General features: G+C 36.4%; 1 protein-coding gene across 1 annotated transcript in view; it reads left to right on the top strand.

Annotated features, from left to right (window-relative positions):
- Nucleotides 1-16,616, top strand: part of AGMO (alkylglycerol monooxygenase) — a 186,396-nt gene that overhangs the window by 71,287 nt on the left and 98,493 nt on the right. The window contains exons 4-5 of the mRNA XM_030943230.1: nt 5,144-5,247; nt 10,213-10,308. Coding sequence (XP_030799090.1) covers nt 5,144-5,247; nt 10,213-10,308 — 200 coding nt within the window. The remainder of the gene's footprint in view (nt 1-5,143; nt 5,248-10,212; nt 10,309-16,616) is intronic.

Below are 16,616 nucleotides of genomic sequence, written 5' to 3'. Positions count from 1 at the left end.
AACAGGCTCCCCAGGAAAGTGATCAGAGCACCAAGCCTGACAGAGTTCATGAAGTGTTGCAGCAATGCTCTCAGACATATGGAGTGATTCTTGGCACTGTCCTGTGCTGGGCCAGGAGTTGGACTTGATAATCCTTGTGAGTCCCTTCCAACTCAGCATATTCTATGATTCTATGATTTTATGAACACATCAGTTAGAAGAAGGCAGTGAGGTAGTGAATAATCAAACAGTTGGGGTTTTTTTGTGAATCAGAAAAGGTGATAGTTTGGCAAATAAATTATTTAAATGCTATGTATTTTCCTGTCTTTTATCTTTTTAGGTAGGATTGAAATGCATAGAAAAGAGGTGACTGACATTTCTACCTTCCAGGCTGTTTTTCTTTCCTCAGTCATCCTGGACTTTCTACTAATTCTGACTAGAGAAGGTAGACCCAGGAGGTGATCCCTTTTTGATTGCTTGTAGGTGAACGCAGCACAGAGTATCTACCTCTGAAGCCCTGTGGGTTACACCTGCTTTAGGAACAGCAGATCCCATACTGGGGTCAGTTGGGGCCATGCCATCTTCTAAAAGATGGCTAGCACAGCAAAACTGAAGGCTCGTTTAAATTTAAGTAGGTGCTGAAGGGAAACTTTCGCCTGTTCTCCTAGCTACAGTCAGTGTCGACTGTGAGAGAATGGAAACTTTAAGTGACTCATCAGCTGTATTTTTTCCCATATTACTTAAGATCCAGGTCTTATAAAGCTTGTATGCATATTTTAATTAAAAGTTAATTTCTAGTCTTTTATAAAAAAGAATCATCAAATCTTTACCATTTCACTGATTTTGAGGATTTCATAAAATGACTTTCTATTGAAATCACTCCTTAAAATGACTATAGGTTTTTATTGGCATAAATGTTTTCTCCTGTTGTTAACCAAAATCTGTTGAGCTATGGAAATTACTTAAAATTACTAGAATTAACAAGAAAAAAAATCTCACTTTGACACCTCTGTATTATGCATTCTTCAAGAGGAATCTTATGTGCACAATGAATGTTTCCTACTACTAAAAGAAAATACTTCAGAAGTAATGAAATATGGCCCAGACATTGGATCTGTCTTAGGGATTCATAGAATGGAACTTGATTAGTAATGAAAAATTATTTTTAAATAAAAAAAATTAAGCCTAAGTAAAATCATTGGTCACCTTACCAGTATGATTTTGAAAGTGTGTGAAACATTACATTTTATGAATTAATTAGGAGGACGAAGGAAGGGAGAACTACAAAAGAATGATAACATCAATAATCTTTTCCATTTTGGAAAATCCAGTAAAGAAGATAAATGGGACTGCTGAAAAAAGCCTGGCTTCAGCTTCTTGTTAGCCAGTGCTTCGTTGCTGTTACAAGGCTACTATTAAGTTCCTTCAAAGCCTGTGCTTCTCGAGGCCGGTTCCCTCAGCTTCTCATTCTTTTTCTTCTAATAACAGAATTTGTACATTGAACTAATGCTAAAATGACAAATCTTCATTTTCTTTTGGAATAAATTGTAGGATACAAATCTCTCATATTCTTGGAGCCCACTGATTTTAGCAGGTCTGATTCTGAGATGATGTCAAGGAGACTTAAAGAGCTAGAACGAAAACTGAGGGCCAAATCATAACCTGTCCTTCATTCAGCAGTTTCTGTGTAGCACCAATTTTCCTTTGTCACCTACTACATGGCCTCATTTATTCTCTGTTGGGATTACATGCTGATTCTTTAAATTGTGTGATGGATGGAAATATTAATTGATTCAGTAGATGTTGGTAATATTAGTAGTAATAATAATAGTAATAAATTCAACAATTTAAGTGCCAGTTAATTCAAGCACCAATTTTTGGTACTCCAGTACCAAGATGCAGTTGCCCTGTTGTTCCCCAGATGAGAATAGCTCATCATGTCTCCATCCATTAACAGGAAACTGGGGAAAGCCACAACAGGAAAGGAGGCCCTTGCTGTCCTGGGTTTTAACTTGTATAACTTTCCTCACAGTTACATGAAAAGGAAATGCTACCTTTATCTTCACTGACAGGTAGTTCTTCATAATAGCAGCAGATGCAGAGGTCTTCTGAGACCCAAGTGAGTCTCAGGAACCTAAAGCTGGTCCTGCTGTGAGCATGAGGCTGGACTAGAGACCTTTGGTAGTTCTGTCCCACCTGAATTACCCTATGATTCCATGAGGTTCACTCTCCTCAATCAAACATAGGGGGTTTGTGTATAGTGTATTGAAGTTATCTATTTTTTAAATTGTATTTAACAATCACATTTGAATTATGAAACATCAAAAATTCCATTAGAACACTGTCTCAGTGGCTTCTCCAATTCCATCACCTACTTTTTTCCTGTGGCTTCACAGTAGGATTTGGTAATTTTATAAAATGCAGTAATACTTCCTGTTTTCTGCGTGATTTTTTTTTAATCTGTGTTGGTATTGGCTCAACCTTGCTTTCTTTATTGGTCATTGTGTAATAATACATATGAGAAAGTCTGTGTGAAAGAGTCTTTTATAATTTTATCCCAATTCAAATAATTTTTCATTTTCTTTTAAGTTATCATCATTAGAAATGAAAAAGTGAAACCACAAGTTTTCTGTAGAGACATACAATTTCATTTCTCTTGCGGGTAGTTGGTGAGCAGTCAGCTTTATTCCATGAAGAATGCTCAGTCTGTTTCTTAGATTTGAGAGATGTCTTTTTGGCATCATGGTTGTAGTATTTTTAATATACTAATGGTTACAGACTGAGTTTTGGGGTGATCTATTTCACCCATTGATATTATTCTTCTGCTTCAAATAAGTTCTTGATGATCAGTTTCTTCAGATTAATGTTAATACATTTTTTTTTCCAACTGAGTCTGCCTATTTCTCAAATGAATTTAACGTAGTCTGTGCAGTTGGTGTCATCAACAATAGGATTAAGTAGTAGGATTTAATTTACTTACATATAAAAGAAGTCAGAAATAGCTGTAGCAGTGAAATTACTTGTGGAAGAATTGTTTGTTTATCTCCCCAATATTCCTGTGGTGCATTTTTGAATGATAGATCATTTAAGTTGGATTGCACATCTGAATAACTAACATTTTACCAATATTTGGTTACCTTACTCCATATACTTGTTAGTGTAAGAGGCAGTTTAACTGAAAAATGAATCCTAATAAAACGCCTTTTTAGTAATTCGTTTTGAAAACCATTTGACCTTAACTACAATGAAAGTAGACTGTAAAAATCATCATAGATTCCCTTCCTTGAACTTTTCATAATGCTGAAAAATGACTGAGGGAAAGAAGAAAGATCCAGTTACTGTACCCTGTTTGCACAGCTGTACTTCATTGAGTGGAGGCTTGTGTTACACACAGTTTGTGATAGGAAGTAAATGCTTTTAAAACAACTAAGGAGACAGGTCTTTAACCTCCACCTTTTCAGATGCTTTTTTCACTCATTTAGCTTCTGTTGAGGTCTTGAGAAACATTTCAAACAGAAATTATTATTGAATACTGAAGCTCACCTGAATAACTCATTTCCTAGTGTGTTTATTAGGCAGAGATGCATTGAGATGTGGTTGGTTGGTGGTTTTTTGATTTTTTTTTTAGTGACATCACTAATTATTGATATAGTGAACACTTGTTCCTTCAGGAGCAAATGCATTTAAAGAAGAAAGAATTCTTAGACTTAGTGTTGTGTTATTTGATAGTTGAAATTGCACATTTATTTCAGCAATTTTAAGTATTTTTAAGGCCCTAGAGATAATTTTAACATGATTTTATGATGTTAATTACAAAATTGTTGAAATTAATTAGATTTAAAAGTCCCAGTTGCTAGCATGCAGGACTGTTACCTCCTGTTACAAGAGTCCCCTAAACGGTAAAGGTACATTCAGATTCATTAAGAGGATTTTTTTTACTGACTTTACACTAGAAGTACAGGTTAATCACCAGGCCTAAACTATTTGATGTAAACTTGGTTGCAAATAATTACAAGACTTTAGACAGCCATTATAAAATAGTTTTCTGAATGTGATTCTAATGTCTGCCAGAGGCACTTCTCTAATGGCTCCGGTGAAACAAGGTCAGTGGCAATGGGAGTGTGCAGCTGGCAGACAGCCAATCAACTTTTAATTTCTGTAATCGGCTGAGGCATTGTGTATGCTCATCCCTTGAAGTACATGAGACCTTAAATTAAGAATTATGATAAATAGGCATCATTTGGGCTACATTGACTGCATGCTTTTTCCTTTTTTCTGTAATTAAGGTAATCCTTATAGCTGATGGCCATGACTCTTTCCATTTTAATATCCCACTTCGGACTGGCCAGATACAGTGCAGACAGTCTACTCAGATCTGCACTTGAGTGAGAAAATGCCTTGAAATATAATCAGGATTTTGCAGTATTCTTCATTTCAGTGCATTAGAGCTGTCATGCCTTTGGAAGATGTGGCTGACACTGGTTTTGCCCTTATTCCAGCTTGGTTTTTTTTGGTTTTTTTTTACTGTAACAATAGAGCCGCTGCTCTTCTTTGGTTGTGTCAAGGCTTCCCAGCAAGCATCAGTTTGTTTTTTCCATTTGTCGCTAGTGGGCAGGCAGTGGCTGTGTTTTGTGGTCTGTGGCATAAGTGGGTTGAAGATTCACACATTCCAGAAAAATGTAAGTATAAAAGCTGACACCAGTTAAGTTGTTTAAATTTGATGCATATGATTTTTGGAACATTTTGTGTCCCCTTTTAGTCTTTAAATATATCAAGTGCAAGCATGAGAGCATCCTCAGGCTTTGTCCCTCTGAATCCCATCCAGAGCTCCAACTGACTCATGTTACCAGAACTCAGATGAGGCTTTCTGGCTGTTTAATTCTCATCTCACACATCCTTCTGCTCTTCCAGCAATGATTTTAATTCCTGCTACAGCCTCTCCTTACTTCAGCATGAAATTTACACTGACTTGTGTGCACTGACAGACATGTAACCCTGCCTACACAGACTCAGCTTTGAGCATTAGGTTTTATTATTTTATGTTAATATAAAATAGCAAAGTGTAAATTGGAGGATTAGTTGCTTCTAGCTTAGGAAAAGGGGCCTTGAGAAACAAATATTGCTTCTCTAGCACAAACCTCATTAGAAATTTTGTGTTTTGCAGAGGTTAATATACTGTGGGCTGCGCACCAAGTACACCATAGTTCAGAAGATTACAACTTATTCACAGCCTTGAGACAATCTGTACTGCAGAAATACACCTCCTGGGTAAGTTGCACAAGATTTGACAAACAAGTTAATATTGACAAGGTTCAGTAAAAGTTAAAACATAGCATTTATTTCCCTTCAAAGAAAAACATAATTTTTAAAAAGATGTTTGACACTGAAGGCACAGAAGAGGAAACTGAAGAATCTGATAATCAGTTTTAAAATATATTCACCAATGTTGTACAGCAAACATTAAAGCTACCAAAGTTAAAGAAGGCTAACTTTGTAACACTGCATTTATATTTTCATAACTTTTTGAGTAGAATGGAGAATTTTCATTCAATTATTCATACATAAATACAGAACAAAAGCAGAGTATAATTACACTATTTCAGAATATGCCTGTCTAGATAAAAGGAACAAGGAGAGAAATCATCATTAAAATTTGCTTTGGACATGCATATGGATTTATTTGTCTCTGCTCATTCATGCCATATCAGTACCCTTGTAGGTAAGAGCAGTATGTTACATAGCATTATTTCAGATAAAATTAATTTGAAATGGTGAGCTGTGTACATATTAATGTACAGATTTTAAAAAGTATATTTCCAAGTGCATTCATAAATGTAACATAATATTTAGGGTTTAGTTCTGCACCCAGGGTAACTTTTGATTTCCTAAGTTGGGCCCTCATGTTCTCTTTTGACTGATTTTTTTTTTCAATCAGATTGTAGTTTGTCTGGTTGTGTGTTACTCAAAATGAATAACTTCAAAATTTAATTTTCAGAATTGGGGTTCAAAAGGGATATTAAATGTATTTACATATACAAATGCATACATATAATTGTATAATCTTATATATTCTCCAGTGAGGTATCATATGGGTGGTGAAGGAAGCCCACAGTCCTTTGGCAATCCAGCCTGTGAGCAAATGACTTGAAGTCAAGAGATTGTGCTCACCCATGGAAATCTACTATAACTCCATTAACTTGGGTGGATTTGTGCTTATGTAATTGAACATGGACTTAGTCTGTAGTTCATAACTGTCTTAAGTGTATGACATTAAATTAGTTTAAGTGCTATGTTCCAGGGAAATTTTCTTCTGAAAACCATGAAGCAGTACTGTTTCTTAGATCTTTTTCTTGATATCTTCTATATAAATCCTTGTTGTTTATTTATTAAGAAAATAATCATATGATGTTAGCAAGATTACCTAGAATTTAAATTCCCGTAATGAACAATAGCGGAAGGGATGTCTGTGACAACCCTGCTTCCTCTGTAAATACTGCTATGTTAAAGATTTAACCTTTGCCCATTTACCCATTGGGACCATATGTGCAAATGCTTAACAAAAACATAATTCAAAAAGACAAAAAGCCTGTGTGTACATATGGGTATGCACATGAGAACTTTGTCTGATGGCATGATTTTGAGGATGTTACTTCAGAGAGCATAAAATACTCGGAAGACCAAGATGTTTGGCGCCCTTGGATTCCAAAGACCATCCTCAGGACCACACTGATATCACTTGGCAAATAATATGTGTGCATTTAAAATTCAGATGCTTTGTGCAAAGGAAACTAATCTAGGAATACATGGTACTTTTGTGTGCCAGGTTTTTTTCACCAAGTATTTGATATTAACCAAAACATATGGTTAATGTAAATACTGTTTTGCCTCCTCCCTGAACTATTCAGACATACACCAGTTTTCTTTCTGCAACGCCTTACTGTGCATGATCACAATTCTTGCTAATTCTTACAGAACTGCTGGTTTTTTGGACTGACAGTTTTGTCCAGAACCATGGATGAATCTGCTTTGAAGCTGAAACTCAGTGAAATCCTTAGTTAATTTCAGATTGATCTGATCTTGTTGAATGTGCACTATACTGTTCAATGAGTTTGACATCCAATTTTGTGGAGAGTGTGAGAAACTTATGGTGGACGGCGTGGGATTATGTGACTGTTCTGCTGCCAGCTCTGTTGTGTTCTAAGTTAAACATTGTAAGATAAATACATTAGCATGTTAATCTATGACTGAAAAGATGAAATGAAAGAGAATAGAAAAACATGCTTGACAATCAGTGGTGTGAGATGTACTCCTGATTTTGGAACTGAATGTATAGTCCTTCATGTTGTTTGCATACACAGTGTTTCTGTTTCTCCACTGGAGGGGCCATGGAGGAGCAAATCTACTGTGTAGACTGAGAGATACTATTGAGGCCTATTTAGTGAGAAAAAGATGTCAAAAAAAAGTGTATTAACTTTTAAGAAGAAGACAGCAAGCTAAAGCAAGATAATACTATATAAATGAATGTATAAATGGCAAAACAGTCAAAGTGCAGTTGTGAGAGATTTGTGCATGCTGTTTGAAAGCTATGATTTAATGCTTTGAGTACCATTCTCAACTTTAAGGATAAGATTTAATTGCAAATATTAAATCCATAATAATTTGATCACTTTAGACGTTACATTTAGATAAATTGTTGAACTATGACTTCGTATAAAAGCCGTGGAAACATCTACATACGAGTCTGGAAATGGAATAGGGAGCACAGTTTTCAGTGCAGTCAGTCACTTCTTTTCTACTGACGAGTCTGCCAGGTCTGGGATGGCTGGTAAAAAATGGGTTGGCTTTTTTGATTTTTTTTTTTATTTTATCCTTGCCTTTAACTGCTGCAGAGTCCTCACAGGAGCTCCTGCCCACATGAACTTGCTGTCAGCAGCTGTCCTGCAGCCCTCCGTGCCCTGCAAGTCCTCTGCAACCGCATCAGCAGGTGGCCCCAGAGACCCAGGGTGGAAATTCAGCATTCCTGCTAAACCTCAGGAGTTTCAATGCACTCCCTTTCTGTAGTGGAAGTGGTTACAAACTTTTACTTACAAATGGGAGGAAAAAGGAAGAGATGCCCACATGGGAGAGTGGGCAATGGTCCTTTCAGAGGGGCAATGCCTTTGGCGTGGGGGCCAACAGCTGCAGTGCAGCAGCCCCAGATGCAAATGTCTCTGCACCTCCTCTCTGGGTGCTTTTCCCATCAGCTATTGTAGCACTTTCCCAATCTCTGCTGCTGAATTCCCAAGTGAGAAAAGATCTGTCAGGGTGATAAAAGTTTTCTTATAGTTTTGACCAGAAATTCCATTCTGAAGCCAAGAAAGCTTTCCCTATACAAATTTGTTAAAGCTGGTACGTTGCCATGAAATCTTTTGATTTGGTGAATTGGCATTTCCAGTAAAGAGCTGTTTAATGATTTTTTTTTCCTGAGATTGCTCTTCTTGTTTCAGTGGAACCACAAATAGGAAAAGTCAAATCTTGGTATGGGAGAAGTTTTCATTTCTCCCTATGAGTTCCACTTCTGTAAATGATCTTTAAAATCCTTTCTGTGCAAAATAAAGCTTACACTGCAAGAAAATGTGAGGCAGTTAGTAAAGCATTCTCCTTTGACAGTTTCAAATTTACCTACAGATTTATATAAAATTTCCTTCATCCCACTACTTAGCAGGGAAATCCTAGTACTCTTGTGTAAAGTAAGTTAGGAAATAAATATGAAGATGATCCTTCTTTCCCCTTTGAGTCATCTGTAAATACCACCAAATTGCTTCTGATACTTTTAGGGAAAAAGCATATAATTTTTTAACCCTGCTTTCAATCCTGTAACCACTTCCATGAACAATCTGAAAACCATCTGGTTTGGTTTTGGGGTTTTTTTAATCAATTTCCTCTCCATTCCTTTTTTTAAAAAATCCTGCTGTTATCATGCCATTAGACAGAAACTTAGTCCCCCTCTATTACCTTTTAATTCCTTTACTTCTTGGAAAGTAGCTTCCAAGACAGAAAGAGAAACACCCCATAGGTAATTTGTGGGGCAGTTGTGATCCATGAAGCCTTTAAATGTAGATTTTGAAATCCCAGCTGTCGCAGCCCTGCCAGGTGATACTGCAATGGCTTCAGGGTTTTGTCCTGGTGTTTCAGACATTGTCTGGTGTTGAAGCCAGCAGACAAAGCTGATATTGCAAGGTCCTAGTCCTCCATTGGTTTGTCACAGTGACATATGTCTGTGGTGACTTTCTGGAGAGCATCAGTCACATCACTGGGGTGGAAGTGCAGCTGCTTCACAGCCTCAGTGTGACTTCTAATCTATTGGGCAGCCCTGTTGGCTAAAACTGAGAGAATCCTGGTTTTACATGCTATATCCAGACCTACAGTAAAGGAATTCCTGGTCCAGGAGGCCTGTCATGGCCATTGGACTGCCTTCTTGGATGTTAAAAGATTTGATGTTTTTGTGAAAAGGACAGTACTAATTTTGAAGTATATTTTTCTAATTTTCCTGTGCTTCACAGGGAGCTCTTGTTGGCCAAACAGATATTCCCTGAGTGCTAAAGAGATTTAAAGTTTTGAAGATACCTCTGCTACTGTTTAGTTTAGGAAAAATCCCTGTATTTTAGAGAAGTATTAACTTTTCAATGCAGGTGATATAACACAATGTCAGGTAAAAGGGAAAATAAAAAGATAAAATCTTTCAAGATCATCCTTTTTCTGAAGAAAAATGACTGACTTTTAACATATGAAGGTCTTAGAAGTTTTATTCTGTTGCTCAGCCAGTTAAACAATTAATTGTGAATTTCCCAAGTAAGCAGTTATAGTGTTATAAATTAGCACCTTGCTTAATCTGTGATAATTCTTCTCTATAGGGCAACCCTTAATGTCAAGGCTATGTTGCTGTCTGCTCCATATAATACACAGCATAAACATCTAATACCAGAATTTATGAATTCTTATGTTGGATTTTCTGCTTGCTCAGTTTGGCTTGTGAGAAATTTGTTCTGGATCAATTTGTGTCTCATTTGCTATAGCACATCAAGTGGTAACATAATAATCACTATCTATGTACACTATGTAATGTCTGCATTATGGATGTATTAGAAGAAGCAAGTATATTGTGCAGTGCTTTGAGCTCCTGATAGTACTTCATTATATTATCATGAGTTTAGAATTAGATATCTAATGTATGTTTTCTTTCTCATTTTTCAGATATTCAACTTGCCCATGGCTCTTTTCATTCCCCCTTCGGTGTTTGCTGTTCATTTACAGTTTAATCTGCTTTACCAGTTTTGGATACATACAGAGGTAAACCAGGTTTTTAAGCCATACCTAAACAGTTAGCCTGGAGCAGTGTCTTGGAAATCCACTAGCAGCTGATTTATTGTGTAAGAAAAATCTTTGTCTGACTTCTTTAAGGAGAAACATCTGTTCATTTTTATTCCTTTTTCTGAATGTATATTGCTAAATTTATGAGAAGCAATGAGGCCAGTTGGTCCCAATTAGATTTAGAAAAAAAAAAGTAACTGTAAGGAATCAAAACTTTTTGCTATTTTAATACTGTATTTTCCTATCTTGCAGCTTATTAAACATTTTTGGCAGATACTGAAGCTGATTTCATTTCTAGGATCAATATTTTAGGGAAAAATACGCAAAAGTCGGTGCTTCTTAAAGATCATTTCGAGTTGCAACTAAATTATTATGTTGTTTCTTTCTTAATGCAAGAAATTCTCAGATGAAGAATGCTCTATGATTATCTGATGGCTATTTGTTTATGACTACACCGCTTCATTTCTGTTTTGTGAATGCATAGACCATATCTAGTTTACATACATGCATGGTTAATAACACACTGTAATTAGCAAGATGTTTCCCACACTTCTCAGGTAGTTCAATGGCCTTTGCCTTCTTCCTTACATTATAATAGAGGTATTTAAAGGTACTTTATGTTATAAGTCAGTAGCATATTTCTCAGTAGCCCCAGGTGGGCTGTGGGCTTATTATTTCTATGACACTTACTCCTTTGTTTATTCTGCCCAGACAGATGCCTTTTCCTCTCTGATTTCATGATGCAATATATAGGACAGTCCTTAGCGAATTTTATTTTCTTCGTCTGATATTTTAGGTGTTTATGTTGTTTAAATTGCAGATTTAAAAAAAAATTTTCTGTGTGTTTCATTAAAAAAAGACTTAAAAAATTAAAAGTGAGATACTTATAGTGGACCAATAGCAAACTTTGATTGTTGACATTTTGTTTCTGTTGGACACATTTCTGAAATCATTAACATATGTCTCATGATCTAAAACACCATGCGAATAGGAAAGGCTTAGATAAAATGTCACACACAACACCAGAAGTGGCATAAACTGAAGCAATACACATTTAAGCTTTTTAAAATATTTTGAAAAAATTCAAGCAGTCTTTAAAACTATACCAAATGAATACTAGGCCTCATATGGTAGCAAAGTTTCTTTGACCATGCTTTAGGTTCTACAAATTAGTTTTAGTGTACTTTGCCACTAAAAAATTATGATATGCCTCATCTGTGTCTTCTCTGGCGCTTGGTGCCATCTCTTCCTTGGCCGAGAGGTTTCTAACATTCTGCTGGGTAGCAGTAACTCAATGAATCTCAGAACTGGTGCCACAGTGCGCGTCTAGTTTCTAAAGTGAGTTTCAGAGGCTTATGAATTGCCTACATCCCTCTAAAGTGCTAAATCCTTCATAGGGCTTAAAAGGAATTTCCATAGCATATGTGCAATGTGCCAAGTTTAGACACTAGTCTAAACAAGAATGAATTTCAGTCTCAATGAAAAGATAAGCACTCCTTACTATTAAATTATTGTGCTGCTGGAAAAACAATGGATCTTTTGTATTAATCCAGTTGATCCACTCATAGAACTTTGCTTACAAGGGAAGTTATTCTTAATGTTGATATTGTTGATTTTATAGCACAGCTGAAATCGGTTGAAATATGTTGGAGTCATGCTCTAAGGTCAAAAATTATGTCGAAATAGAAATAGGGTTACACCACGTATTAGCAGATTTCCTGCTCTCAAGGGCAAGGCATTGACAGAAAAAAGTAAGGAAAGGAAGGGAAATGGTATCGACCATTCAAGCTTATGCTACCTTATATTTTTGGTGAAATTAATATGATGCTTCACCATTACATTGGGTTTTCTTTGCAATAGCTATCACAATTTAACTATTTAAAGCTATTGCTGCTCTTTTTTTCCTAATAGTCCTTTTCTGAATATTAATGATCCTAATTTTCTGATAAAGATTTTATTAATATGAAAATCCTTTCTTCAAGTCTCTGTTTCTGCCATTTTACTAATGTACAGAGTTTGTTCAGAGTTTGTAGCCTGGGGTTCTGTAGCAAACAGCATCCTGTCTCAGCAAGTGCTGCTAGCCCTTGCTCTGAGAGCAGATATTTATCATCCCCCAGCAGCTCTGGGAGTCCGTGGAGGGTGCTGTTACATGTCATTAGGGGTCTAGGGGAGATACACCTCATTATTTCCATTCTGCCAATATAATCGTACAGTAATGTAATCATTTGCTTGTAAAATGAAGAAGCATTCCCCCCCCCCCAGATTTCTATTGCTTTTCATCAGTATCAAATTCCTGATACAGTTTTGGCCCACATTAGCTAGTCACAGATGTTTGGAAATTGTCACTTCACGACTTTTGATTGCACGTCTTTCACTTTAAAAAAAATAAAATCTAGTAAGATTGAGGGAGGGAAAAAATCTCTCTTCCTTAGTAGATGGTGGTTTGTTTGTTTTTTTATACAGGACTGAAAAGGAAAGTACATGCCTAATTTTTTTCTTTTATAGAAGAAAAGAAGGTGTATATAATTAAGAGGAAAGATTTTAAGTACATGAAAAAGCGTCGGAGGGAAGATGTTTTGTTTTGAGAGAAATATAGATTGAATTCGGTAATTATAAAAGAATGATCATGCTCTTCTGAAACTTTCTATGCCATGTTTCAGCCTAGAGCAAAAGCTTATAGCCAAATACAATCCCTGCTATTTTTCTATACTTAAATTTTACATGTGTCCAGTGTTGCTTTAAAAAATATTAAGAGATGTTTCCTGTGTTATAACTTTGACCTGTCTCATTATTTGTTATGTCAGTTTTTGTCCAGCTTTACTACCAACAGATCAGACATGGTCTATTTTATTTTAACTCAAGCGACTCATATATTCTGTGACTACAGTATCATAAAGATCAAAAGTACACATTTGTTCTACCTCATTTAGACTTCTGTATTTCCTACATGCTTGGTATACATTAGTTTTTGTAATTTTATCTAGAATAATACAGCATTTTAAGCTCTATAAATTTTATATTAAAATTGTACTATTTTTCTGGCGCTGGATTCTTTTACTATTGTTTATTATTAGAATGGACTATTGATATAGGAAAGGCATGGCTGAAATTAATAAAGTTGTGTATGCTAGACTGAAAATACAACTTTGACTTATGTCATGCATTTATGTTCAACTATTTTTTTCACTGCATCCTGGATCAATGGGCCAAGGCCAGAGATATGAGATTTGAAGCCAAGTGCCAGGTCTTGCATTTTGATCACAACCACCCCATGCAGGGCTACAGGCAGGGGCAAGAGTAGCTGGAAAGCAGCCAAGCATAGAAGAATATGGGGATGCTGGTTGACAGCAGCTGAACATGAGCCAGTGTGTGTGCCCAGGTAGTCAAGAAGGCCAATGGCATCCTGGCCTGGATCAGTAATGGTGGGGCCAGCAGGACCAGGGCAGGGATTGCCACCCTGTACTCTGCATTGGTGAGGCCACATCTTGAATCCTGTGTCCAGTTCTGGGCCCCTCACCACAAGACCTTGAGGTGCTGGAGCCTGTCCAGAGAAGGACAGTGGAACTGGTGAAGGGTCTGGTGCACAAGTCTTATGAGAGTGACTGAAGGATCTGGGGGTGTTTAACCTGGAGAAGAGGGGGCTCAGGGGGGCCTTATCCTCTCTACAGCTGCCTGAAAGGAAGCTGCATCCACGTGGGAGCCGTTTTCTTCTCCAGGGCAACCAGTGGCAGAGCCAGTGGGGAAAATGGCCTCCAGCTGTGCTAGAGGAGGTTTGGGTTGAACATCATGAAAAATTTATTAGTTGAAAGTGTGGTTAAGCATTGGAATGGGCTTCCAGGGAAGTGATAGAGTTATCATCCCTGGAAGTGTTCAAGAAATGACTGGACATGACACTAAGTGCAATTGTTAAGTGATGTGGTGGTGTTTAGTCAAGAGTAGGAGTTGATGGTGTAGTAGGTCTTTTCCAACCTTAATGATTCTATGAATATTGCAACATGTACATGGCAATCTGAAGTTATCACAGGATTTTGTCAAGGATTCAAAATAAATCTCTAAGTAGCACCAAAGCATTGAAATAAACTCCTAGTAATTAATTTAAATGAAAAATGAAGGAAAAAAAAGTCAACCCAAGAAGACCCCTGAGGAAAACATTTGACAGTGATGGGTTAACTATTGGACTTGATGATCTTAAAGCTCTTTTCCAATCTAAATGATTCTATGGTTCTGTGATCTCAATAAATTAAAAAATAAAAAGAATTTTTTGTTCTATCCAGTAATGTTCAGGTCAATTGAATGGCTCAGATCTACTCTTAAATAGTCTGGGAGAAATGCTTCTGTGACCAGACAGACCATTCTCATCTAGATCATAAGGGAAGTAAAAAAAAAAAAAAAACAACTTTAGTCAAAGGGCACTAAAACTAATTTTTCAAAAGCCACAGAATGTTTCAGGACTGTTACTGACAGACAGAAATACTCCATTTCGGTTTATTTTCGCAGGTGATTCAGAAGGTCTATGGCTTATATTAAACTATATCCTTCCACTATGCATTTATTACAACCAATAAGTTAGGTGTGTTTATAACCTGATAGACACCTGTGAAAAACAGAAATTAGTTTCTGTTGGTTTAGCTGTAATTTTTATGAGATGTCAAACTGTATTTAGAAAGTATCAACTGATCCAGTCCCTGATGGTAATAATTGCAGCAGCAGATTATTCCTTGCCTATTTGATCTTTGACATGTATTGGTTTCTGTTTAATTTTCTAATTTAAGGAGAGAATATGATCTGCCCTTTAGCATACTCACAGAAGTCAGGTTTTTTAAGGCATCTCTTGTTTAAGGCTTTCTACTTCATCCAGCTCTGGGAGCAGAAAAAGGTGAGCCACAACTATTAACAGAAGTAACATGGGTGAAAACAGGTGAAGAATGGGAATAATTTTAGCAACACCTCATGCAGACTGGAAAGAGAGGCATAAAACTGCTACAGATATAGGGAAAAATACAATTAGTGTTATCAGAAAACACCTATTAGTAAAACTGAAACTTGCTGAGGAAGTGTACAGTATTTATCAGAAGGATATTTTTCACTTATGCGTGCACCTTGTGTACTGGTCTAGGTTTTTGTCTAAGTCTTGTTTTACCTTTGACTTCTGCTCAGTTTTCTTTAAGGAAAAGCTTTGGAAGAGAGAAATTGGGAATTCTTCCTGCTTCCATGCCCTGCACAGCTCATCTGGGCTCCCTGAGTTCAAGTCGGCTCTTGTGGCCCAGTCCTTAAATTCTTGCATCAAGCAGATCATACCTAGGAAGATGGCCAGATTCAGGAAAAAAAAACCAACCTGTTTTGTTTTGACTTTATTTTCCAATGAGGAAATTAAACAAGCAGAGGAACCAGGTAAAATAAAGGAAAATAGGTAAAAAGCATACATAAAAAAATATACCTAAGTTCTTCTAAGTAGCAGTACACCTGTGATTACCATCATATCAGTAGCAAAAGCTCTTCTTGAAACTCAAGAGGACTTACTTGTCTTTTCAAGCAGAAGCTGTTTGAGACAAAAGTCTATTGGATGGTGAAAGAATTGGGTGAAAGAGTCATAATCAGGACACTGTGATAAATAAGTGACAGTATGAAACAATAGACAAAATATTCAGTTATTAGTTTCCAGGTCCTAACAATTGAGATTGGTCTATTTCTTCACAAACTTTTTTTTTCAATTTTCTTGGACCTATTTTCTCTGCGTTGTGTGCCATAGTCTAATTTAAATAAGCAAGAAGGGATTTCAGGAGTGAAAAAAAAATGTTACAAAGTCTATTCCATCTATTTCAAGTACTTGCAGTAGTTTTTTAATCCAGTTGTCAAAACAGAAGCATAGATTTTATCAAGAAATGAGACTTTGAATTTAAAAAGCATTTTAACAAAACTTATTTGACTATTACAAAACTTATTTGGGTGTTACATGTTTTAGTGTTTGTATTGGAAAGAGAATAGTTTTATTCTTGTGGTTGATTTGTGGAGTTGAAGGAAGGTTTTGGTAAAGAGCAAAAGTATTCAATAGTTTGCAGATAAAAAAGGAGATGTTTTGTTGGGAGGGAAACTATCTCTGGGCCTGGTTTACAAAGTCATATACTTATTGTTTATATAGTAATATATTTACAAAGTATGTCTATTTACTCATTACTAGTTTACTGGACTGTGAATATTTCCTATAAGGTCAGTAAGATATGAGTCAAATTTAACACATGAAAGTGTTTGCGAAATTATGGCAAACAGGTGGTATTGAATCGATCACA

This window comes from Camarhynchus parvulus, chromosome 2 (assembly GCF_901933205.1).
Source record: "Camarhynchus parvulus chromosome 2, STF_HiC, whole genome shotgun sequence".
Lineage (NCBI taxonomy): Eukaryota > Metazoa > Chordata > Aves > Passeriformes > Thraupidae > Camarhynchus > Camarhynchus parvulus.
This window is presented reverse-complemented; position numbering and strand designations above follow the sequence as displayed.